Source organism: Coregonus lavaretus, assembly GCF_964263955.1.
Source record: "Coregonus lavaretus genome assembly, chromosome: 6".
Taxonomy (NCBI): Eukaryota; Metazoa; Chordata; class Actinopteri; order Salmoniformes; family Salmonidae; genus Coregonus; species Coregonus lavaretus.
The window spans coordinates 11,247,171-11,275,009 of record NC_139993.1 but is presented as its reverse complement, the minus strand read 5'-3'; the positions used below and the strand labels follow the sequence as shown (position 1 = coordinate 11,275,009).

The 27,839-nt window shown below is 41.8% G+C and overlaps 1 protein-coding gene across 7 annotated transcripts; it reads right to left on the bottom strand.

Moving 5' to 3' along the window:
• Positions 1-553: 553 nt before the first annotated feature.
• On the bottom strand, positions 554-26,722 carry LOC311130881 (sodium/calcium exchanger 1-like; the record flags this gene model as incomplete). Of its 7 annotated transcripts, XM_084163687.1 has the most annotated exons (10): positions 554-930; positions 1,320-1,592; positions 3,762-3,861; positions 6,446-6,573; positions 7,418-7,486; positions 9,269-9,283; positions 9,390-9,407; positions 9,834-9,854; positions 12,382-12,488; positions 24,909-26,722. In XM_084163687.1, the coding sequence occupies 10 exons, from the start codon at positions 26,720-26,722 to the stop codon at positions 554-556; spliced, it is 2,922 nt and encodes a 973-aa protein (XP_084019813.1). The 7 variants fall into 7 exon arrangements, with proteins under 7 accessions (XP_084019813.1, XP_084019814.1, XP_084019815.1 ...); XM_084163688.1 differs by lacking the exon at positions 9,269-9,283; XM_084163689.1 differs by lacking the exons at positions 9,834-9,854; positions 12,382-12,488 and adding an exon at positions 11,323-11,444 and having other exon boundaries at positions 24,909-26,542.
• Positions 26,723-27,839: the final 1,117 nt, after the last annotated feature.

Genomic DNA, 27,839 nt, shown 5'->3' with positions numbered 1-27,839 from the left:
AAAATAAAGCTGCAACAACAGGATTGAAGGAGCTAGCGGACAAACACTAAATGAATAGTTTAAAAAAACACATAATGCCTCAGTTTTTCACGTCTGAATTTTTTTGGGCCATCATCCTGCTGGTGTTGGTTCAGAGGCCTTAGTTATAGTAGTGGATGTGGTAGTAAATGGCTTAAGCATTGGATGAGACAGAAGGGTATGCAGTGTCATGGATCTTAGATTTAGGATAAAGGGACGTAGTAGTCAATGCCTCCAAAACCTTGGATGGAATTGTACATAGTTCAGAGGTCTTAGATGAAAGCAATAAAGTGGTTATTTTTTAGAAGCATGAAAATATATTTTAGAAGCTTTCAAAGACTAAAAAGCTTTCAAATATATTTTAGAAGTTTTCAAATACTGTTGAATAGCTTTATAAGACCTTACAGAAGCTTTCAAAGACTAAGAAGCTTTCGAAGACCTTTCAGATGCTTTTGAAGACTCTAGAAGCTAAAGCTTTCAAATATCTTTTAAATATTTGTCTTTGAATCTTGCTTTCAGATACTTTTTAGAGAAGTTAGAAGCCCTTGATATGGCAATAAGCTTCCAGGGAGGAGAAGACGATGTACATGAGCCACAGGCTGAAGAAGAGACAGGTGGTCGCGATTTTGGGGCCCCGGGGCCCACCCAGCTCACCCCCAATCTCGGGTCGGCGGCGGTACATGAGCACGGCCACGGCGACAAAGGCGAAGATGGTGAATAGGGTGACGGAGAAGGCCAGGGTGCCAGGGTCCACCCGGAAGTCGTTGCCCTTGGAATTGTGGTAGATAGCGGCGATGGACCAGGCCACGCCGATGCCCAAGAAGACATTGACGGCATTGCTGCCCGTTACATTGCCGATGGAGGCGTCAGCGTACTGGTCCTGGATTGCAGCTACCTTGCTGGCAAACGTGTCTGTGAGAGAGAGAGAGATCGAGAGAGAGAGAGAGAGAGAGAGAGAGAGAGAGAGAGAGAGAGAGAGAGAAAAAAAAAAATCAGAATTGTGAATGGTGGTAGGGTGACACGGATCCAAAATTAGATGTCCATGCATGACAAGAGCTATGACATAGTGTACTATTCAAGAACATTTCATACAAATCACTGCTTTTAGGAGTGACAATGCCTAATTGTGATAAACCCTGTCATGAGAGTAAAGAGTTAGATGGTGTATGTTACTAACCTGGTATCCCAATGCCGCAAACACCAGATTGGTGACAGAGTCCTAATAAAACCCACTGTTTGTGAATATGTCTGTGTGGTTGTGTATACGTTTCTGTGTGTATTGCAGCATGTATGGAACGCACCTGGCACAGACGTTCCAAGCGCCACAAACACCACGGCGGTCACGGAGTCCTTGAGGCCCACAGTACAGCCAAAGTGGGAGGCCAGGTCTCCGATGAAGGCGGTGAGCAGGCCAATCATGCTGATGGAGACCACGAAGCAGGCCCAGCCGTTCCAGTAGTCGGTGGGCGGCACAAAGGCGAACAGGAGCTTCCAGAAGACGGTGAGGAAGTGCATGACGTAATCAAAGCAGGAGGGCAGCTTCTCCTCGCCGCACTCGTCCTCGTCATCATCGCCTGAGACATTTTGAGGGGAGGGAAGATGTGTTGTAACCCCAACTTCATAGTCAAAGGTTCAATTTAAAAGTTTAACATGGTTAAAACCTCTGCTACAATGTTAACATTCTGGGCAATGTAAATAAGTCTTAAACTGTGAGTGGACCAGGAGAAGCTAGCCACCACTAGTCCATTCTAAATGAAAACAGACAGACATTTAGGCTTTCCTAGTACTGTTAGCAGTTAGCCCCACTCTCTCCACTCCCTTTTCCACATTACACAAATAATGAAGCCTCTTAACACATCAAGTCAGGACAGTAAGCCACATCTCTGCTCATTGAAGCCATGGGAGTTTATTAGGGTGACTGACAGCGTTGCTTAAAATAGCTGATGTTCAAAATCCATCTGAATGCATTTCTCTGCATGGGAGCAGGGAATGGTCACGTTTTTGTGTGTGTGTATCTGTACTTGTGTGTGTTTTTGATAATACAATACATGTCGTGTCCATAAGTATGTCTCAAGACATAGGCCTGCATTTCAGTACTTGTTTCAATGTTTGTTTCTACGCATGAGTGGGTGCGTGTGTGTGCTCATGTGTGCAATTGAGTGGACAGGAGGCCATAGAGGTTCAACAGATCCAGCTTGACCATGTTCTGTCCTGTTTTGTTTCCAATCTAATTTGTGTTATGGTAACCATACAGGTTAGGGATCAACCATAGCCCATGTGCAGCAAAGACTCTGTGCCTATCCTAGTGGAAAGGGTCTGCCTGGATATTAGCACAGTTCAGAACTCACAAGCACACACACACACACACACACACACACACACACACACACACACACACACACACACACACACACACACACACACACACACACACAATGGTCATGTCTGAATACCCATACTTTCATTCTAAATAGCAGGAATTGATTTATAAAATATTTTATAATATGTGAAATTTCAAAATGTTTGTATGCTTTAAATGGCAGGATGTCATACTAATTTCAGCTTTTCAGCTAGTATAATTCACTGTACACTTTTGAGGAAGAGAATCGTCTTTCGAGAGCCACGTGTCTGACAACAGCTGATAATCAGCTGAGGGGACGCGCTTTACCAAAATGAACGAATGACGGGAATAAACGTAATTGCTCATTAGATGATGCATTCTCAGTAGGATGAGCCTAGTATGCTGATATTTGTTGCTTACTGAATTGTTTTTTTTCTAAACAGTATGTGGTACTAGCACACAGTATGCAGTTTAAGTAAGTAGTAGGCAAGCCTGATTCTGGACACGGCCACAAACACACGGCCACACGGCCACATGGCCAAACACACACGTAGTTTAGAACTCAACGAGCAGACTAATTCATTACATGGACTTTTTAGTGATCTCATTACTAGCCCTGGAGGAATCTCCTCTGGAGTGCACTCCCATGGCTAACAAGCTTTGTCAGCTCCACTCAGGCCCTCAGTGTGTTTGTGTGTGTGTGTCTGTTTGCGTGTGTTCGTGCGTGCGTGTGTGAGATGTGTGTGTGTGTGATTGTGTGTGTGAGATTGTGTGGTTGTGTGTGTGTGTTGCTTGATGAGTTTGTTGTGCGTCGACGCTCCTCCGTTGATATATCAACAGTGCATTGTGTCTGGAATGTGCTTCGGAGGGCGCCGCTACTGGAAATTCACTGTTCCCGCTAATTACAAAAAGCGTTCCAATTAAGATTTGGGCAGATGTCTTTGTGACTAGGGTGATTGTGTAGCCAATTACGACAAATGTGATTTGAAAGGAAAATAACATAATATTTTCTAATTTGGATGAGATTTGATATGGCTCTGAATACATCATACCATATTGTTGTCCAAGAATCAGAATATAGGCTGCGTCCCAAATGGTACCCTATTCACTATAGTGTACTACTTTTCAACAGAGCCCTATAGGCCCTGGTCAAAAGTAGTGCACTATAAAGGGAGTAGGATGCCCTTTGGGACATAGACATGGTGTTATGTTTAAGATGCTACCCTGAAGGGTTCTTCCTACTACACTTCCTAGACCTAGGGAGTTTTCCCCTGCCACTCTAGTTGTGGCTTGCTCTTTTGAGGTTTAGGCCTGGGTTGGTGGTTAGGCACATTGTTACAAACACATTTTTAAAAAGCTCTATAGTCTGCCAATGAAATTATTGATTGATTGATCGGCTTACCAGAGCTGACTGTGATAGCTTCCATAAACTGCTGCCTCCAGCTATTGGTTCCAATCAATAGAGCCAGGTTGGTCTTCTTAATCAGCTTATCCACTGTGTTCTGTGGGGCACCAGAAGAGAAGATTTCAGTCTAATATTCCTCAATCCTGGTTATTTAGCATTCCACAAACACACATACAGTTGAAGTCGGAAGTGTACATACACTTAGGTTGGAGTCATTAAAACTCTTTTTTTACCACTCCACACATTTCTTGTTAACAAACTATAATTTTGGCAAGTCGGTTAGGACATTTACTCTGTGCATGACACAAGTCATTTTTCCAACAATTGTTTACAGACAGATTATTTCACTTATAATTCACTGTATCACAATTCCAGTGGGCCAGAAGCGTACATACACTAAGTTGACTGTTCCTTTAAACAGCTTGGAAAATTCCAGAAAATGATGTCATGGCTTTAGAAGCTTCTGATAGGCTAATTGACATAATTTGAGTCAATTGGAGGTGTACCTGTGGATGTATTTCAAGGCCTACCTTCAAACTCAGTGCCTCTTTGCTTGACATCATGGGAAAATCAAAAGAAATCAGTCAAGACCTCAGAAAAAGAATTGTAGACCTCCACAAGTCTGGTTCATCCTTGGGAGCAATTTCCAAACACCTGAAGGTACCACGTTCATCTGTACAAACAATAGTACGCAAGTATAAACACCATGGGACCACGCAGCCGTCATACCGCTCAGGAAGGAGACACGTTCTGTCTCCTAGAGATGAACGTACTTTGGTGCGAAAAGTGCAAATAAATCCCAGAACAACAGCAAAGGACCTTGTGAAGATGCTGGAGGAAACAGGTACAAAAGTATCTATATCCACAGTAAAACGAGTCCTATATCGACATAACCTGAAAGGCCGCTCAGCAAGGAAGAAGCCACTGCTCCAAAACCGCCATAAAAAAGCCAGACAACGGTTTGCAACTGCACATGGGGACAAAGATCGTACTTTTTGGAGAAATGTCCTCTGGTCTGATGAAACAAAAATATAACTTTTTGGCCATAATGACCATCGTTATGTTTGGAGGAAAAAGGGGGTACTCTTGCAAGCCGAAGAACACCATCCCAACCGTGAAGGACGGGGGTGAAGGCATCATGCTGTGGGGGTGCTTTGCTGCAGGAGGGACTGGTGTGCTTCACAAAATAGATGGCATCATGAGGAAGCAAAATTATGTGGATATATTGAAGCAACATCTCAAGACGTCAGTCAGGAAGTTAAAGCTTGGTTGCAAATGGGTCTTCCAAATGGACAATGACCCCAAGCATACTTCCAATGTTGTGGCAAAATGGCTTAAGGACATCACAAAGCCCTGACCTCAATCCTATAGAAAGTTTGTGGGCAGAACTGAAAAAGCGTGTGCGAGCAAGGAGGCCTACAAACCTGACTCAGTTACACCAGCTCTGTCAGAAGGAATGGGCCAAAATTCACCCAACTTATTGTGGGAAGCTTGTGGAAGGCTACCCGAAACGTTTGACCCAAGTTAAACAATTTAAAGGCAATGCTACCAAATACTAATTGAGTGTATGTAAACTTCTGACCAACTGGGAATGTGATGAAAGAAATAAAAGCTGAAATAAATCATTCTCTCTACTATTATTCTGACATTTCACATTCTTAAAATAAAGTGGTGATCCTAACTGACCTAAGACAGGGAATTTTTACTAGGATTAAATGTCAGGAATTGTGAAAAACTGAGTTTAAATGTATTTGGCTAAGGTGTATGTAAACTTCCGACTTCAACTGTACATGCCCAATGAATACACCTTGGCAGTGCACATGATGTAAAAGGGTCTATACAATGCAATAAAGACAAACCAGTTTGATTTATCAGGCCAGACTGTGAACCAAACCATATCTCAACTCCTATATCAACTTCAAAACATACCCTGACTTCTACCCTTAAAACTATCCCAAACTGCAAAGAAATGGTCATCCTAATCACTGTCTCTTTCACGTGGAATATGGAACTTTTGGATTGACAGATGGCCATGTCAGTGACAGTTGGCGTTTGGATGCAATTAAACATTGAAAGGACTCCAGCTGGGCCGACTTAATACATGGGAGATACCACTTAAGACATTGGAGGTACGACTGAAGTAATGGGAGATACAATCTCAAGTGCAGCTGGTTGTCTTACTCCCTTTCCAAGTGGTGGAGTGAGTGGTTTTATGGTCCACTAGGTGTTTTACGGTCCTATCAAAGCTGTGATTTACTATTATTAAAGGTACAATTTGCAGGTTTGTGCGCGACCTGGCAGATTTCAGATAGAAATTAGAGTTAATGATCTGTCATTCTCATTGAAAGCAAGTCTGGTAAGCGGTAGATCTGTTCTTTGTGCGGTATGCTGTGCTTCCCCTCTGTAAGTTTTGTTTTTGCTTATTTTTATTTTCTGTTTTGTACGTCAGCTTCAAACAGCTGAAAATACAATATTTGGTGTTATTCAAAATATATTTCACAGCCTTTTAGATATTGCAATGATTCTCTACACTATACATTGATTTTTGTGTCACAAAAACTAAAATCAGGGGAACATTTTAGTAACCAGGAAACGTATTTCTAAGAAACCAAAATGTAGTCATTAATCTTGTAAAATAGTGCGCTTCAGAAACAGACCAAAGCGGAAGTGCTGTCTCGTACCTTGAACTCATACGACTCCTCGATGACCACTTCCAGTTTGACGTGCTCCCCCAAGGTGGGCTGGCCCATCTCAGCGATGCGACGTTCCTCCTCCTCCTTCTTGGAGAGAGCCTCCTCGTCCCCTTCCTCTGAGGGAGAGAGGGGGAGAAAGATAGCGAGAGAGGGAGAAAGAAAGCGAAAGGGAGAGAGAACACATTTGGGTGGTTAGTGGCCATGACAAGGACGATACCCATAAGAGGCCATTCATGTGTGTCCGTGAGTGGTCAAGGTTGCTGTTGACTGCTCAACACCTGCTCTTGAAAACCTTTACACTTTTCAAAATATTGTGCTAAGCCGTGCCGTACTATGCTGCCTTGGATATTTTATTTTCACATAATCCTTTCTGGCATAGTTCCAGCTACTGTGGTGAATGCATAACCTGGCCAGAGCATAACAGTTCAGCTTGGATCAGTTTAGCAAGGCTCATAAGTGTGAAAATGTCACTTGAGTCCAGGTTTCTGTTGCAAGTGTACCTTCTTGTGCTCTGTTTATGCTAATTGAGTGACGAAAAAGTGAGGACTAAGAACAGTGTGCATATACAGGCTACATAAAGGACCTATGGACATAGATAGCAGGAGACGCCACAAAGGTGTGTGAAAGAGGCAAATGTGCAATAGCTGTTTGATACTGACTATTAGCTTTGCAGTGACAATCTAGCCATTTGACTGGCCCAGCGCTAGTCACCGAAGCAGAAACCGAGACATACTGAGCTGATAGAGAAAGGGAGTTCATTCAGAAAGAGTGACACTGGAAATGAAAAAGCAGACTGTTATTTCGCAGAGATGTCCAGCCGGAGGCAGTATTGAGACAGCCGTGACAGAGAACTCATGAGTCACACAGTGGCGCACGGATGGCAAGAGAGAGAGGGAGGATAGAGAGTGAGACGATAGAGAAGTGAGGGGAGGATGGGGAGAACGAAGGGAGGATGTATACCTGCAATGCTGATAATGGTGGTGGGGACAGGGTTATCCCTACCCTGCACTTTCCGGTAGACGTCCCTGCCTGAGGGACAAGTTCACAGTTCAAAGTTCATTGCACAAAGAGACCCCATTCGATCAAAAAAACCTGTGTCCCAAGGTTTCTGGATAAGTTAAAAACACTATCCAATAAATGTCACAATATTATGGTGGAGGACCGCATGTTTCAATTGAAAAGCTGTTGAGATTCTTTGGTCCCACTGTAAACATGACTTTGTTGAGTACATGAATTTGAGTACATTTGCTTTGTTAATATTGCAGCTCTAGAGGAATCATGTTTTTAAAGTTATCCAGGGAAAACCAGTGACTGTGTTTGATTAAATAGATCGTTTTTTATATAGCATTTGGGTGGCAGACGCTCCTCCTGAAGAGCTACTGAATGTGCAGAGTTTTGTTCCTGCCCAACACTAACACACATGATTCAGCTAATCATGGCCCAGACTGAAGAGCTGAATGAAGTGTGTAGCCTAAGTGCTATCAAGTGTGTTAGTGTTGCGTTGGAACAAATGCCTGCACACCCAGTAGCTCTCTAGGACCGGAGTGACCACTGATATAGCACATACAGCAATTGCCAGGCATGTTAGGTGATATGGCTATACAACTGGTCACACCTTACACAATTCATAAACAATTTATGAATTATTTGTAATAACTGAATTACCATGATAAAAGTGTGTAGAGTGTGTAAGCTTTATGAATGTCTATTTCCTGTAAAATAGGGGTAATTCAACACAAGTTCCTGGGGACATACAATTATTTGAACCAGAATTTAGGTAGTTCCGTTTCATTACATTGTTATATTAATTAGCCTACTGTATACAGTTGAGTAAGTACAAAGTGATGGTGGAAATTGCATTCCCAAGAGACTTGATTGAACCCTGATGAATAGTGTGACCCGACCATTAACGGACCACGACCCACCGTTAAAGGACCACAGAGTGCGCTCAGTGATACCAGTGAGTGTCTGATCACGGGCGTGGTCCTATATGAGCCAAAGTGGACAGAGGGCAAAAGCCGTCTGTTTGGAGGTCAGTCTAGGCTTGAGTCATTCAATGATCACCGGTGGCATGCAAATTACACTTGTCTCGACACGTACACGCCAGTGGAGGCTGCTGAGGGGAGGACAGCTCATTATGGCTGGAATGGGTCAATGGAATAGTATCAAACACATCAAAGACCAGGTTTCCATGTGGTTAATTCAACTCAGTTGACTCCATTCCAGCCATTATCATGAGCCCCTCAGAAGCCTCCACTGGTACACGCCTACACGAACACACAGTGAGGTCACACACACACAGTGAGGTAATTCGTCATCTTTCACACTCCTTCGCACGTAGTGAAGTTTGACTCATTCAGTGATAGGATAGGCCTACATGTTGAATGCCTGGAAGTGCCACAAACCAAGGTGCAAACCAAACAAACTACATTTCTAGTATTCACCATAAAAAATACTATAGTAGTACTACAGTAGTGCACAAAATATATCCATTCAAGTGTACACAGTGCTGTCTTTGGAGTATATTTGATTTGAAAATATGCCATGCTCAAATCAACTAAAGTCTATCAAAGCTTTCTCAATATAATCAATCTATTATATTGGTTTGTTATGAATGTCTAAATATATATAGTTACAAAGATAGACTAAACAGTGAATGAATAGCCTGAAAGGCTTGTGCCATTAGTAGTGGGTAGGAGAATGCACGATTCTCACAAAGGTGACACATATATGTTACTTGAATTTGACTTGCTTTAAATTTCAACGATTTAAAGCAATCAATTACAACACTGAATCTGAATCCTCTCTTACCATAAAGCCTTTTGTCTATTAAAATTAATAAAAAATGACCCATTAATTAATCAATTAATCAATCAATATATACATTGAATCCAAATAATTTACTTTTTTTTGCAATAGCAATATACCATACCTGTCTTCACGAATCCACCTAAAACCATAGAAAATAAAGAAAATAAATCAAAACATGCCTTTTGGTTGTGAGTGGATATTCATTTATATGATGTATCTTAATAGTATCATTGATTAATGACACATTTTGATCAGCAAATAATAATTAAACTCTAGTAATAAAAATACTGTATAGGCCTACTTCCACCTCACTCTAAATCACTCTTTAATAAGAACAATTACACATGTTTTCTTGCTACTGAGAACATAATTTAGGAAATTAATAAACCCTTCCGTAGAAGGTTACCATGCACAGTGACTGCCAGTGTATGCATGTTTGACACTTCACTACAACAGTAACAGACAATGATTGACATTTGAAGTAATACGTGACTTCAGAAGCGAGGGAAACAGAGAGTGTGACAGCACACCAGAGCAGACTAATGAGAAAAAGTAGACTGCTTACCAACTTCTTGAAGCAACACAGCTGATAGGATGGAAACAGATGAGACAAGAGACAGTTGAGCAGCGAGAAACGAGAGATGAGAAACAAGAGAAATGGAAACAAGTAACAAGGGAAACAGAGGAATGAATATACACAAGCCAGTGGCAAAAAGTTATCAGGCAGGTTAGTTATAATATATGACGGCTAGATTTCGTGGTTAGGTTGTTGTTCACTACAGACTAGACGTGTCTAGCAATGTTTTGAATTTCAAATCAGGCTTGTAGGACTCGAAATGTTACACATGAAATGCCAATCAAATCTCAGAGGTATATTGGGCACAATTTTAATTCACAGTATCTGTGTGTATTTAAAGATATAACATATTCAGAAATAAAAATAAGGTATTAGTGTGGGTTTCATTGTGGTATTTGTTACATGCTAAATGTTTCTCCTGGATGAAAGTTTAAACAATGACAACTGATGCCTAAACGCACACTGAATAAGTCAAACAACATTTTTGTCAAAATGATGTACTAATATTAACCTGCAGTGTACTGTTTTGGGCCCAGTTTCCTGAGATGGAACTAAAGTCTCATAAGAGCGTTTTAACGATGCACTGTCCCTAATGTTCGAAAATGTAACGTTACGAGGGTTTTGGGAAACAGTCCCCTAGGTGCTGGCATAGCTTAGTTTGGAGGTCTACATAAAAAATAAAATAAAATGTCAGCACAATAAACATGTTCTGCAATCACTTCTCTGTGATGGCAAAATGTGCCTGTTAAATTAACCACCACTACACACCATTTTCTCATTAACACAATGATATGTTAAAAAGTAATTACCGTACATTGAGAGTGGTGATTCAGTATATTTATTGGTACCGTATATATATGTTAATATTGTATGTAATAATAAAAATATATTTAATGTCATTTCTTCCAAAGTCCTACAGTAAGGAGTTAATCAAAGTCCAACAGGCATACTGCGAAACTCATAATGTCCTTGAGTACTGTGAGTGTGTGATCCAAGCAACACCCCAAACAGAAACAGTGGAACACAGTTAGTACCAAGAAGGATGGTTAGAAAGGGGTAAACTCAGACCATTTGCTTGGCTGAAGACCACAAGAGCTCAAGGGCTAGAAAATGTGGAGGTAAACATTTCTACAGCACCTTCTTGAGCATACAACCATTACCACTCAACGTTCCACCTTTGTTTATCAACCAAAAACTATTATCGGTCTGTTCGCCTCATAGGATGGGACTCCTTAACAGGACAGAACTAAACTTCACTGACTCTGCTCAAATCCTGTTCAGCCCGCCCCATTGAACAGCGGTGTTGACCAGGGGCAGTAGATATACAAGACACCAGAGGAGCGGGTAGCCTTGCGACAGCAGAGAAAATACGAGAGGGAGCAGAAGAGGGTGAGAAAAAGAACAGGAAAGTTGGCAGTAAGAAGGAGTGGGAGGAAGAAGAGAAGGAGGAGGTCAGAGGCTTGAGCCCATCTTCTACTCTGTTCAGTTACTCTCACACCTGTCAATCGCCTTTTCCAATGGGGCTCCTGCAGCTCTATGTAGAATCTGGCCTGTCTTTCATATTCGTCGTGGTCAAGTATTCTAACCGCTATGGTCTTCCTGCAAGAGGACACAAGACAAGGCACAAAACAAAAAGGGAAAGGTGAAGGACGAGGGCGGGAGGTGGGGGAAGGGGGAAAGGGGAGGGAAGATTGTGCAAGTTTCACAAACAAACACACACACACACCAAAAAGGATTTGGACTGGTTTCGATATCCACCTATCCACTGGGCCATCCATGGACGTACAGATGGAACAGTTTGTCGGGGTTCGGGGGTAGGGGGGAAGTCGAGCTCTGTTGCACACTCGTACCACCTCATGGTGCATACATGGAGGGACAGTTGGAACTCTTGTTTGGAAGCCTCTATGATCTCAGTTTGAGTTTAAAGATTAAAGCTTTTCACCTCAACTGTCTTCATTGATCTTCATCTCTAACTTAATCATAATATCAATATTGTTATGTCTGTGCATTTGATATTGTTATGTCCTGGCATTTACCTCTCATAACATTGATATTGTTTTGTCTAGGTGCTGAGGTCAATAAAAGGTCACAGATTAAAAAATGTACTACTCAGAACAAGTGCTCTGTAGTCTAGGTCTGACTAAAATAGTTTTAGGATCAATGCTGGTCCTGGAGGACCAATGTGTATGCTGGTTTCGGCTCCAATCAATCTTGGGATTCATAATCAAGAAATATACACCTGACCAAATATGGTTGAAAGGTAACAATGAAAAAAATACCAAAAATAACTCATCGAGAATCCAGAGAGAAGGAAAACCTGCCTATTACAGTGGTCCTCTTGGACCAGGATTGGGAAAATGCTCCATGGAGGATGGAAATGTGACCTCTATCCATGTACACCCAATACAGTAGGTCTGAGCGAGCACAAAGTAATACTGGATTGATCCAGTAGGGGACGTCATACACGGCGAATGGAATGGGGGCGGGGTTAAGGGGTACAGGGTTGGGACCAAAGCCTGGGAAGGGAACGCCCCACCTTTCCTCTCACTCATCTCCAGCAGCTGAGGCTCTCCCATCTCAAGGAAGAAGTTCTTGTTTTTCTCATACTCCTCGTCATCGATTATATTGATCTGTATAGTTTTGCTGAAACAGAGAGAGAGAGAGAGAAAGAGAGAGAAAGAACAAGGTTGCAGATAGAAAAAAGCAAATGGAGAGTGCGGACATGAGGGAAGAAGAACGACGAGCCATGCATCGTCAAACGACACAAATGCGACAGCACAAAAACTAAATAGGAAGATGGGTTGTAGGGTGACATCAAGCGATTCCAGTGGGGGGAAACAATAAATCATAAACAATGTACTGGAAAGATGAAAACACCCCCATATATCACCTCATCAAAACCCTACATTTAGGTTCTGAATTAAAATAATTTGAGACAAATGAGGGACACAACAATTCACAACAAGACTGAAATATTTTCAAGAGTGTGACTATGCAGTGCTGTATTGATTGTCCAATAAGGAAGAGGCCTTGAAAAATGTACAGGTTCTGTACTGTTAGTGTTCTTATAGGCCACAGGCCCTATGTACAGACAGGCATGGTGGACCTTTTTTCCCTCCAATATATATTATTGCATTTTCATCTCAACAACAGGTCAAATGTAAGTTGAGCTTGGCTTGGCTCAGTACTGTGAAAAGGCCTAGAGAGTCTATCAGTCTATTTTATAGTCTTATACTGTGGCTCAGGCCCATGTTTGAGAATGACCAGGATCCTCTCAACAGTGATGCTACCCAAATATGGAGACTAATACAACTCTCTGAGACAAAAACAGAGCAACCTTGGGTTGAAGACGCACTCCTGCATATTGTTTGTAAACTAAACCAGGGGGAAATTATTGCCTGGTCCCAGATCTGTTTGTGCTGTATATCCAGCTCATGACAATGACAATAGGAGTTGGCAAGACACCACAAACAGATCTGGGACCAGACCAGACCAGGGGTAAGGTGAGAGGGAGGTGAGAGACTTGGCTAGCTCTAACAGCTAGCCAAACATGTCTGAAAATGTCTTCATACACCACACTACTAATCTTCTTGGACAAAATATACAAGTAATGACAAAAATGATGTAGGCTGCTTTGAAAGAAGAGCATTTCTACTTGGCTTGGACCTAAACAGGAGATGACATTGGCAATTTATAAGTTATCAATTGTCTGATTGCTACTGTTGAATAATGCAGAAACTAGCTTCTGTAATAACAGGAAATAATCACAACAGATTGTGATAATTTTAGGGATGAACTATTCACAAACTCCACGATTTGTATAAACATTTTTGCCCTAAGAAGATTAACAGCAAATCCATGCGACACACCTTGAATATTCAAAATGTTACCTTGTGGATGGTTGATGAATGGTACTTCAAGGCTGCTGTGTTTGCCACATTTTGCCCCTGACAAGATGGACCATTTCAATCTGGCAGATAACTGCATCTAATAACAGAACATTTCCATGGTCTGACATGTATTTCCTCCATTAAAGGTAGGCTACACACTGATTGCGAGTCCTAATAGCATTAGCATAAACACAAATGTCAACATTGGTGTGATTTCAATTGCTTACACATATTCAGAGACTGCGCAATAAACAGGGTCATTTATTGGAGTTGAATTACACTGTCCCTTGATAAAACAGTGCTGCATTGTAGTAATTGGAAATGTCATAACTTTTTGGAAGGGAAAATTGCCATAGAAAATAAACACATGCTATGTAGTCAACCTGGGTTTAGAGCATTTCGTATTATTCTGTACGTAATCCTGAAACACTCCTATTTAGTATGATATGTTATTTTTCGTATGGTAAGTATTAATTTGTGGATGTTCATCACCCATTTCGTATGAAATGTTAAGAATTAAAATTTGTATTATATGTTACAAATTTGCTAAACGTAGGTGGCTAGGTGGCTAACGTTAGCTAGCTGGCTAATGTTAGCTAGGCTAGGGGTTAGGGTTAGGGTTAAGGTTAGGGTTAAGTTTAGGAGTTAGTTTAAAGGGTTAAGGGTAGGAGAAGGGTTAACTAAAAGTAGTAAGCAGTTAAAATTGTCCATGATGAGATTCAAACTCACAACCTTTGGGTTGCTAGACATTCACGTGTAATCCCAACCCATCAGTCATTTAGCAGACGCTCTTATCCAGAGATACTTACAGTAGTGAGTGCATACATTTTCATACTGGTCCCCCATTGGAATTGAACCCACAACCCTGGTGTTGCAAGCACCATGCTCTACCAACTGAGCTACACAGGACTACCATCCAACCCGACCAACCACCCTAGTAAGTAAACATCTGTCTTATGTAACCATACCAAACATAAAATATACTAATTTGAGCGTCTTGGATTTATGTCAACTATGTTACGTCTAGTCTATGAGACCAGCCTGGTATAAGTGGGTTCCACAGTGTTTTGTGGGTATATTCTCATAGGCATATTGGAGGTATGAGGCTACGTGTCGACTGGAAGCTAATGTTACACAGTGTGAATACAGTATGGGTGAATTGTCAGTAACAATATAATACTTTGATAACTTTTTCAAAACCTCATTAGGTGGAGGCTAGAGAGGGCTTGACAAACCACAAACTATTTCAAACTAATTGGAACCTCCAAACTGATTAGAATTAGGGCAATTATGTGGGATAGTCAACCTGAGCATGCAAACAGTTTAATTAATGTTTTGTTTGTCCATTCTGTGAGACATTTTATTTGTGATTTTGCGTGGAAATGTCACTTCCATCACGCTGGAATTGCCCATTACTCAAAGTCAACTACTAAGTGACAGGGGACCTTTTTATAGCGTCATTAAGCTGATGTTAATGTGATTGACTAAGATTAACATGAATTATTGATGAACTGCCTCTTAGTGTCACAGAGGTGAAGGAGTTGCTGGTGAAAGGAAATAGCAAGAGTCCTGCTGGGCCCTTGGGTGACATAACAGGGAGTCAGTCACTTCCTCTTGTGACACCTCCTATTCACCTTCTGAGGCAGCCCTGGGTGTCATGGAATAAACCATGGGTGTCAAACTCATTTTGCCCTAGGGGCCGCATTCGATCTTCAACAAGGTCCGGAGGGCTGCACTGAAAATAGGTTATGTTTCCTTGCTGTCAGAATTCCATCGTTTTGGGAATTTTCACTGCTTCCTGACTGTCTAGTGATTATTAGCGACTTGGACAGTCGAGAAACTGTATGAATATAGGTCAATTATCATTTCCACACAGTTTCGATTTGGTTTTAGTCATTTGAAAGTATATTGAGTTTGCCCCCCCCCCCCCTCAATTTTCAAACCAACAGCGGGAAATGATCCCCCATCCTCCAAAACAAAACAAACTACGCAATACTTGTTATTATGCAAAACTAACTACGCAAGATATTTTGTTGTAGGCAGAACGCATCAGAGCAGGATTCTATTGCATTGACGTGCATGACTCAGCCGTACTCTACACAGACCAGTGCGGCAAAAACAATCAGAGCTGCAGTAGGCCTATATGCAAATAGACCTTTGCCATATATGGATCTGTGCCATTCACTTTGAACTGGACTGTGTTTACAGCATGAGCGGTCATGCATTTGTTTTGAGATCAAAGCGAGAGCTGCATGTAGTCACGTGTGCACATTTGTTCATATCCTTTGCTAGTTAGTGAGTTACTAGCCCAGTATAGATAATTTGTAGTCAGCAATGGGGGAGTGATTGCTTCCTACAACAGCACAAAACATGTACATTTCTAGACATCTTTGAAAAGCGAGTCCGGTAAAGAGCTTTTGTTTTTGTGTGAAAGGGGCAGTGTTGTATTTTGAGACAGGCTGGAATAAGCTAAGTAGCCAATAGGCAGAGGGTAGCACAATTTGTCTGATTCTCTGTAATAATGGTATGGGAACAATAATGCATTTTATTTTGTAAAGTGGTTTCTTGAATCAAACAACACAACAACATTTGCAGTCACGTCCTTGTCTGAAGGACAAGTGGATAAACAGGTTAATGTCAAGTCTTGCATGTTTTTTTCAAAATTCATGGCATGTAGGCCTACATTGAACACCACACATTGGCTGCTACTGTAGGCTGAATGATGGAACAGCTATTTCCATGTAAAAATGTTATGAATGCATTTTATCCATTGTTTTTGATAGGCCTACATTATGATCAAATAGCCACAGTATCCTACTTGACCACTGTCTGAAACTGTAACTTAAAACGGGTACAGCCTCAGTGTTCACAGTAAACGCACGCTGGAAGTTGCACAGAATTTTCACAACGTTCAAGTTTGCGTTCAGCAAACCTGAAATTTGCTCTCAGTGACTACTTTTTTTTGAGGGAACATTGCCCGCGGGCCAGATTGGACCCTCTCGCGGGCCGTATGTTTGACACCCCTGGATTAAATAAAAAGACAAGACAGGCAGCAGATGATGTATGTTTGATAGTCTTTCATTGCTCATACCCGAGCCCCCAACCAACAAATAATAGTTTTTAAAGAAAGATTAAGAAGTTCCTTGTTTGGATTGATGGCCTATTACAACATAATACTGTAGCAGGTTTCCTGATCAAAAGAGCGAAAGAAAATAGTTATCTATTTTTGGATTGCTCCTACAGGCTGCAAACTAATACTCTTTTGACAAATTCAGATGGCCACCTGGTAAAAACGGGTGGGTTACTAAACCTATTCAGTGGCTCTAATCTGCAAAAGTCAACAGAGAGACTCCCCTAGCGAGCCATTGTTACTCCCACAAGCATGGGAAACTGGGGATTGGACTGTCTCCACATTTCAGTTGGCTTTTGAAGAGATAAAATCCCCTTTTTCAAGGCTGTGCAACAAAATAAAAGTTGGAGGCCAATAACTCTGCTTAGCAGTCGGTTTGTTAAAGGAGGGGATATTTCTACTGTGTTGGCTCTGAGCAGGATTACATGTGCCGGCTTCCTCACAGCTTTGTCAAAGGCAAGCTCTGGATGTAACTTTTACAGAAGCCAAGTGTACAAGCAGTTTAACTGAGAGACACAGAGAGAGAGAGATTGACAGACAGTGGATGAGTCATGACGAGCGACTGAATGGCAATGACAGTAAGAGAGGGAGAGAGAGAGAGAGAGAGAGAGAGAGAGAGAGAGAGAGAGAGAGAGAGAGAAAGAGAAAGAGAAAGAGAAAGAGAAAGAGAAAGAGAAAGAGAAAGAGAAAGAGAAAGAGAAAGAGAAAGAGAAAGAGAAAGAGAAAGAGAAAGAGAGAGAGAGAGAGAGAGAGAGAGAGAGAGAGAGAGAAAGAAAGAGAGGGGGGGCAGAGAGGACATAAAGGGGAGAGGAGAAGCGAACAACAGAGAGAGTGGGAGAGAGAAAAAAAGAGTGAGAGAGAGAGAACATGGGGACAAGGAGAGGAGAGAGAATGTTCCTCTGGCTTCTTAGCCCTGTGTCAATCCGATCTCTATGAGGCAGCCCTCCAACTGAGTCAAATCAGCCGATGCTGTTTGACTCAGGGCCAACCACTAGCTGTGAGCCAGCATCTCCCCAGTCCTCAGCACTTCCATAATCCCACTCAAAGGCATCCCTCCCACAAAATAGGCAGTGTCAACAGTCACACTGCCACTGCATGTCATCACCAGTGACCTTGTCAACGTCAGTTACCTTCCTTGACAATTGTATTTTCAGTGAAAGACAGCCCCAGATAGTTATACTTTAATGTCCCATTTGCGAAAGACTCAAGTTCAGAGTAGGCTTTACTGTGACCAGAGTTGAATTAAAATGAATGGTTTAACCCCTTACACTCGCGGAAATGGGCCTATTTGGATAGGGCCAAATGTAAATGTTTCTAACAAAAGCATATGCATGACAATGGTAGCAACTGAAAGAGAACACTGGAGATTATGGGGAAATAATCAGACCAAAGGTGAGGACACAAGACTGAATCCAAACACTACACTGTTGATTTTATGTGCGTTTTACATTTACTGTACTATTCACAGCATTTGTCAATAACAAAATCTGAAAATACTCTGGACACATTCAGTAACATAGTAAGAATATTCACTGAAATGTTAGATTGGTACAAGATAAGAAAAAACGATTCCAAGGGTTTGAGTGAGAGGTCTAACTGGTGTCTCCATGTGGCCACACACCTCTCCAAACTGTGCACAGTTCCTATGTAATTTCAATGCACTTTTATGACTCAAGGAAAGAGCCTTCAACTATAAGGTGCTTTTTTTTTTAGCTTTCCTAGCTTTACCATTGAGGAACTGAAGCAAGCACACTTATAGTTTTTTGTTTGGAACACAGCCCTGCGTCCCCACCATCACATAATTGCTGTTGCTGTTTACACAATCCAAAAACTTTCCATTATAAATTGCAATCTGGGTCAGGAGGGCATAATTTGAAAGCTTATTCTATTGCCAACTATAAGATCTTACAGTGTTAGGCTTTCAAAAGGCAGATTGTCATTTTGATGTGCATAGAATGGAGTCATGAGTGCATTCAAGTGCGTGAAATGGGGCAAATTTTCTTCACAAAACGACAAACATAAACTCATTTTGTTCAGGACAACCCAGGGTATAACGCATGTCATCTTGTAACTTTGGATCAAACATAGCGATCATAAACGTTGATACTGTAAATGACATGTGTTTTCTAATATGGAAATGTGAAGTACTTTTGGACTCATGAGTGTGTGGTTTGCTTGTATGACATCAAAGCGGCATTTATTATAATACACAACATCTTTCAGAAGACATCGACTCCTCTCGTTTTACAGCATTTCCCTCACTCAGACAACAACAAATGTGCAAAAGTAGCCCAATTAGCGGGAGGGATGGGGGGCATCTTCTTGTCGCGCGCGGTGCTCAAGTTTATAACGGCTGTCAGTCAAAACCCATACAGCGCAGTGAAGCGGAGAACCTGAGCTCTGACGTCATGTATAGCATGTTACTCTACAGGCACTGCGTTCCAATTAGGGTACTTATCAATGACATCATCTGCCATTTTCAACCCGTATACGAGATGACAGGAGGTGTGAGTGGAAAGAGCTAAAGAAATTATTCTAATTGAGTAAAGCAGAGGAAAGACACATTGAGTGCTAAAGAATAGCTTAGCAAAGCTACCGAGTTGACCAGACCCAAATGAGTACTATTATAAGAACATGAACAGTCATGCTCAACGAGACAAAATCAAATAGAAAAGGTTGTCCAGTCAGCATAATATGTGGAAAACTACTGGGTGAAGTTACATACTGGAAAACTACTGGGATGCACCCGGCTCAGCGTGGTACAAAAAAATAAGCCATTTTGAATAGTTAAAGGTCTGATGCTTTCGTACACATCCATGCATTTCTGACTTTAACTGATGGGACACACCAAGAGGTGACAGAGGAACATCTCCAAAGACTAGGAACCCTGCTTTTACCTGGCTCTGCTTTCAGTGTATTTGGGCCTTCCCGGGTTATCAGACCCTGTTATGGAGAATTCTAACAGGGAAAGACTTAACACCAACCAGTAACAGGCATTACCCTCTATTCTTCAGACCCAGCCACACAAAAGGAGACTGAGAGCAAGACTTGATAACACAGAGGCAGTCCCCATACACATAATATTAGCCTTTTAATTCAAGCCCTCCAACTGGACTGGCAGTATCTGTGATTAACTAGAGGAGAATACTGTACAATGACCGACTCAGCGACTCCACTCTATCAGTCACTATAACGGAGGAGGAAAACTCCCCAATGTAAAAACTCTATTAACCAACTCCTTTGTGACCTACTCAATTATAACCTTCCAACCACATACAGTAGTCCATCATACTTCCATGCAGAAAGTAGGCTATAGTCTGTCTCTCATTGGACTCTGTCAAGAGTAATTTTCTTTTGGTGCCTAAGGAGCAGGCAGACCAATACGTTGCCTTCCCTACCATGAATATAATTAGTTTTTCCCCCTCACATTAATGTTCTATTTCTGGCCCTGCTATAAGAGCATTATGCCAGTGGTCTTGAAATCATTCGCAGTTTTTGTGAACGTGAAGACTGCGGTAAGTAAGAAGACAGCTCATAAAGTGAGGGAGGCTTATTAAATAATACTAATAATAATTTGGTGGGTGCTTATTTGTCCTATTTCACACATGTAATAAGCATGTGTGAATTGGAAATGTGTTTTTTTACCTGGTAAAATAATGGTAAAATAAAAAAATTGCGTATCCCAACTCCAGCTGAGTAACCCCTCCGAAAGTCAACAAAGAGGTAAGAATATGTAGGCTATAACAATATGTTGAAGGCTAGCTGTATTGGGTGCAGATGACTGTCTGCAAGTATACAGACATGGAGGCATACAAAGGTATGTCAATTGGTATTGGTATGTTATACAGATCACATTTACCATCCTCCATCATTACCTTGTCAATGAATATCCCATAGGCCTCTACATCATGGACAAAGTATGTGTATGAAAACCATTCACCGTGCACTGCAAAATCTTTCTGGCTATGGATACGGAGAACATCAACACATTAACATCAACACGCCAGATGATATACCCATTGGACTTGGGGCTTTGCTGGGAGTTTACCTCATATTTAGATTTTTTTATTCTGCTTTGCCACTACAATTATAATAAACACTGAGAACTAAAATATTGTGTTATTGTTGTTATACATATTATTAATAATAATAATAATAATAACGGTTAAAAAATTAACCCTGAAAGGTTCTTCGAGGATCCATTAAAAGGGCTTCTCCCACAGTTTCAATTTGAAGAACCTTTTCTTTTTAGAGTGTAACACGTCTGCCATCATCTGCTCCCAGTCTCTGTGTCTCAGCCAATTAGAGGCCTGACAAACATTGTTTCAGCCATGTCGAGAAAGCCTGACAAACGTTTCAGGCAACAGGGGGCCTCCTTCGTCTGTAGGAAAAAAATACACAAATATGTCCATCACCCCTGAAGCGTTTAGCTCCCCAAAAATTGGGACATACGCACTGCACTGACCAACCCCCTCAAAAACATCCAAAGGCTGCAAGGGAAATCATGAGGCGTATATAGACAGAGGTTGAGTCAGTGGAGTTGGGGAGTTTTTGTGTGTCCTCCTCCCTCTTCCTCCCAGGCCTGGGTTCACATAGTATTTGATATCATTCAAACACTTTAGGCATTTGCTTGAGCCTGCACCAGGCAAGCTCAATCAAGCATAGCTTGAAGTAATTTGAAAGATTTCAATCACGATTTGAACCCTTGGTCTTCTTGCTCCTCTATGGTCCAAAGTGCCTTGGTCTCTTGCCTCTGTCTGTTGCTCGTCTGATGAAGCGGTGGTGACAGCCCCGCTGTCATGCAGCCCAAGGGAAGGCGTCACTCCCCCAGCCATGTGATCCACAGGCCAGAGCCGCCACTGGGCCGCACGGTCAGCTACGCTAACCCTGGATCATGACAGTGGTCTGCTGAGCTTATAAGGATAGAGGAGCACGAGGTCTGTCCTCATGCGAGAGCAGGCCAGAGACGAGAGGGAAAAATTAGCATAGGCAAAAAAACGATTTAATTCGTTGTTTGAAATAGTACCTCCTCCTAAAGCCCAAAGTAACCCTCTGTCAAGTTTCATGCTTGTCAATGTGTGTAGTCAAAGCAAAGCCATTAATTTCACTACATGTAGGCAGGAAAGTTAATAATATCTACAGTACCAGAGGGAGGGTCTTGTCAAAATAAAAAAAAAGGCATGGTTGAACCATCATTCTCTACGGTTGAGGGCAGCAGATATGATCTTGTCTGATAAGGACAGTAGGACACAAAGGACACATTCTGGCTATTATAAATTGTGATGTAAAATGATGTAGTTTTTACATTTACAGCACAGTTATTGTTCAGTATAGTTAAGTACAGTGGACCAAACCCCATTTTTGGAGAAAATATCCAGTAGAAATGTAACTGAAATGGGTACTTTGTAGAACATTGTTAGTTTGATATTTCAAAGATGGCTGAAAGGTCCTTGACGGAGTACCTGGTGCTAATTCTTAAAAACCTATACTGGCTCAGTCAGGAGCTAAGCCCTTATTACACATTAATGTCTCCCAATATCATCACAACCACTAACACTTGTTCCTACCAGCAAAACAAAAGAACATGGCCCTGACCGTGTAGCTTCTTGTAACGATACGACTAGATCGTCTGTGACTATTCAACCCCCCTTATCTGGATACAGGATACAGCAGGGTTGAGAGTAACCAGGTCTCTTGCTTCAGTGACAAGTGGAATTACCATCAATCATATTCTGTCTGTAGCATAAGTAAATGATATGTGCAGAAACATAAATAAATGTTTACATTGCAATGCCGGGGCAGCAGGTAGCTTAGTGGTTAAGAGCATTGTGCCAGTAACCGAAAGGTCGCTGGTTCTAATCCCCGAGCCGACTAGGTGAAACATCTGTCGATGTGCCCTTGAGCAAGGCACTTAACCCTAATTGCTCCTGTAAGTCGCTCTGGATAAGAGCGTCTGCTAAAATGTAAATCTTAAAATAGGTTTGGAAATAACTTGCAACTGCATCCTCTCAAATGTGTCAATGCCAACACTAATACATTTTCCAAATGAAAACTTAAGAACTGACTTCCCAACAGAGGCTGGTGCCTTGTCTATATATGGTACTGCTTCTCTATGCAAAGCTTGCTGAGCCGATTTACATTGCTCACTTCAAAGCAATCCGTTTGCCTCTGTATAAATGTGTGGACGTCTTAAAACTTAAAACAAGCACAGGGCCTTTTCCATTTCAACATGTTGGTGCTGTCCTCAAACTGGCAATGTTTATCCTCTATGGAATACATTTGTTGTCATTATATCCCCCACCCCACAATCCATGGAAAATGTCTGGCCCAACTGCTATTTTAGGTATGTATACCTGACTATACCAGTATATCATTTAGGGGAGTTCCAGTTCGAAGAGGGGAGTGAGAAAAGTGTTGCTGGATTCCCCATTGAAAAAGGTAACAAGGCCTTACTCACTGGTAGTTTCCTATAAATGATGGACACACTGATATGGAAAATCTGTATCGATAGCAGCTGCATTTTCACACTTCAATATTACAACTGCTTAGCTTACATGCAATGTCTTATGAATGAGGAGTTTGTTTTGAGTTTAAATAAACAGGATATACTGCAGACTTACCAATTCAAGATCCAAATTATTTTAGCTAGTATGTAAACTACATGTGGAGTGAACAAATAGGAGTCCTACAGTCTCATGTTCATAACTCCTTTCTCTACTCGTAGCTCTCTGGAACCTATAACGTACTAAAATTAGTTTAGTAATTTTTGGGAGATCTTCATAAATAGTAACTTTTTGCCGATAACTGATTAGAGTCCATTACATATTTTGATACACCTGTTATATTGATATTTTTTTTATCTTTATCAGGAAGGTATTCCAGTGTTTTTACATCGCATACACAAAATGATCAGCCAAAGAACAGCTTCTGCCTCTTGGCTTCAACATATTCCATACCTAATCTATTCATGCCACATGCTAATGTCTCATTATCATTAAGCATCACAATGATCATTTCTTGATGTGTTTTCTCTCTTTTGTCCAGCCCAGTGAGTCATCAAGTCCCATCTTCAGTGAGATACACCACGTTATTTGGTACACTTGAATACTCTCAATTGTACAGTATGTTCTATGCTGAAGCACTGCAAGTCATAAAAGATTCAACTGGTGTTGAGCGAAAGTGGAGGAGAAATTTCAGAAAAAAACATTTAACTGAAATTAAATCATTCAAGCCAGTTCTGCAATACTCTCACAGTCCACAGTATATCTACATATGGTATGCAAAACACTAATTGGTAGAGTTGTAGACAGGGGCTAGTCAGGCAGTCAATTGGATGCTCACATGAATGGATAAAACAAGAGGGGCAGTGAGGGCAAAGATGAGAGAAAAAGTACACAAGACAGTGAAGCAGAAAGGATGAAGACAGGATTCCTTCTTGAACCCCAGAGACACTTAAATCCCCTGAGAAAATGTAACCTAAGATAATAGATTAAAACAATAATAGGAATGGACAGCACATTGAAATTAATGGAATCTAATGATGAGGTTAACGGGCCATACAAGTACAACCCACTGGGCAAAAACTGGTTGAATCAACGTTGTTTCCACGTCATAAACAACAAAAAAGTGATGACGTTGAATCAATTAGGAAAACTGATTGGATTTGCAAAAAGTCATCAACATATGGGAATTTCGTCTTTTTTCACCCAACTTTTAACCCAAATCCAATGACATTATGGTATTTTTTGTTGATTTCACATTGAATTCACATTAGTTGACAGCTAAACCAAGTGTAAATAAAAAAATTACGTTGAACTGACGTCTGTGCCCAGTGGGAAGTCTCTTAGTGCTAGGCGATAACAATAAAGCTCTTTTCCTTTTGAGACAGAAAGTCGCTTCTGTGGGACAAACTAGAAACAGGGACATTGACATAACTAAGACATAACAGTTGTCCAAATTGAACTTCAATGTGCTGTAGGCTACACCTCATTTACATGACAACAATACAAACATGACAACGTTAAAAGCAAGTATGTAACTTACAAGATCTCATCGTTCTGGAACTCCAGCGCTCCGTGCGTATCTTCAAAGTCTTCTCCCCCTCCTTTTGCTGTACCCTCCATGGTCTTGTAGGGTACGACCACTAGTCCCCGCGCTCCTGAGGTACGAAGAACCTTCACTTCCATCATGCCAATACTCTCGCTCACGGTCATTACCGGTTCTTCGAAAGTGAAGATCCCGGCATGGTCATCGTCAAAGATAGTCACGGTGGCTGAGCAGGGTAGGCCAAGGCCCGCCAAAGTGTCCACGTGATTAGCCCTTGGTTGTCCGTAGCCAGTGCCCTCCGATATGACCTTCACGTTGCTAAGGTGGACCAGAAAATGCTCATCCTCCTCAAAGATGTCATCATCAATGATGTCTATCCGGATCTCCTTCTCAGTCTCACCAGGTTTGAACACCACAACGCCCTCAGTAAACTGGTAGTCCGAGCCAGCATTGGCTGTGCCATCTTCGGTACGGTATTCCACTGAAACAGTGTTAGTCAAGTCCCCACCAAGGCGTACTACATTCAAGGCCACTGTACCGCAGTTCTCCAAGCACTGGTATGTACCGGGGTCAAAGAAGATCTTTGACGAAAAGTCATTCTCCGAAACTTCAGAGCGGATCTCGTATGCACCAACAGCTTTCCTGGCTTGGTCTGCTGCATGCTTCTTCAGAACGTTCCCTGCTCCCGTCATGATCCTGGTAGCCTGGCATCGGTAGAAGGCGCGACTCTTTTGCTGCTGTGTCAATACCTGGTAGTTGGCCAGTTCTATCAGCTGCTCCGTCTCCTTCTCTGGATGCTTCTGCTTAAGTTCCTTCAGGATCCGGGTCATTTCCCTCCTGGCCTCCTCCTCATCCAGGTCCTTCTCATCGAAACCCATCGCTCCGTCCATGAAGCCCTCTGAGTTTAGCATTTTCCCATCCATTTCAATGTCCATCTTTGAAGGAAATTGCGCCTCCCCTTCCGTCTCAATGATCACCCCTCTTCGCTTCCCTGCGCGGTAGCGCTTGTACATGTACTTATAGACAAGAAGTCTGCGATCTGCGACGTAAGCCATCCCCACACACAAGGGGAAGAAGAACAGTGTGACAAGGCCCTCCCACACCTGTACGATGCCGGGAGAGATAACAGCCAAGATTAGATAAAGCCAGGTGTACGCAAATATACTCCAGGTGGCGGTAACAAAGAATACCCTCAAATGTTTGACTTTCCGGTGCTCTCCATCGGGAATGACAGAAACGCAGAATCCAATGATAACGAACATGTTGAAGGCAGCACTGCCAACAATGGTGTTCGGGCCCAGATCACCTGCGTTAAAGTTGTGACCGCACACCTCAACGACGGACAGTAGGATTTCCGGGGCGGAGGAACCCAGGGCCATAAGGGTCAGGTTGGACACTGTCTCGTTCCATATACGCACAGTGGTTGTCACTTTTTCGCCATTTGGTTTCTTGATGGTGATCTCCTTCTCTTGTGATGTAATTACCTCGATGGATGCCATGAAGCGATCCGCAATGATAGAGACCCCCAGGAACATGTAAAACAAGGCCACAAAGTAAACTGTGGCTCTTGCCAGTTTATCACCAAAGGATGGGTTCTCTGGTAACCATATGGGCAGAATGACACCCACTTGGCATTCAGTCCCCACTGAATCACATTTCTTGTTAGTTTGGTTGCCAATGGAAGAGTTTGTTCCGAGGCTTGGGTCTGAATTCCCTGCTGTAACAAATTTAATTTCAGATGAAAAAACTGCCAACAACACTGTGAGTTGAAGAGTGATGAAGAGGAAAGATGATGTCCCAGTTTGTCCCATGATTCTGACGAGGTATTATGCTCCAACTCTTCCTTTCACCTATGCAAAAAATAAAAGGGATCGATGAGAACAGAACTACCAAAAACTGTAAAAAGTTGAGAAATTACAAATGTCTAAAAGATAAATATCAATTTTTCTAACTCCAGTGTTTCCCTAAGTTACAGTAGACATAAAGCAACACCCCCGAGAGCCGCCTCCAATGCACACATCACACATTCAATATTGAAGCCAATTGAAGCTAAATTATTTTAGGAAGGGGCTCTTTGTCAGATGTGGGGGCGCTTCAGGTGTCCTCTGGACTGCTAGGTTAGGAGGGGGGACCTGTCAAACCTGGTCTGGGAAACTTCCTAAATAATTTTTAGAAAATAACACTGGTTTAACCAGACAACCACACAAGTGTACCACACACTTCTCTCTCTCTCTCTCTCTGAGTGTGTGTGTGTGTGTGTCTTAGAGAGTGATCACCTGCATTGTATCATTTTAATAACTGGTTTAGATGGCAAAATGGCACCAATGATTACATTTCTCTATACAATCTTTACTATGTCCTCTAGACATACTGTCATTAAAAACTACAATACTTGAAAAATGTGTTGCAATAAAATACACTTTGCAACTTCGATTTCATGCAATAATGTCACCTACTTCACTTTAGGACAATAATTTGTGCATTTAGCCTACGAGATAGTCGGGGCCGGTTCCAGGCATAACCCACTGGGCACAGACAACAGTTCATTATATTACATTACATTTTAGTCATTTAGCAGACGCTCTTATCCAGAGCAACTTACAGGAGAAATTAGGGTTAAGTGGCTTACTCAAGGGGATAACGACAGATTTTTCACCTAGTCGGCTTGGGGATTCAAACCAGTTCAACGTCTAGTTTTGATTTACATGTTATTTAAAAAAATTGGTTACTTGGGGTCTCAATTTACTATTGAGAGTAAGAATAGTAGAATACACCAGGTGCAATGACAGTCACTCAATTAGCCATGTCAGCAACACATTTTTAGATTGGCAGTTAGTCTAGCCAGCCCTCTAAACTTATAGTAATCATAGCCGAATCCTGACCGGGCACATAGGCTACGTGCCCAGGGGCCCTGACCTCCAGGGGGGC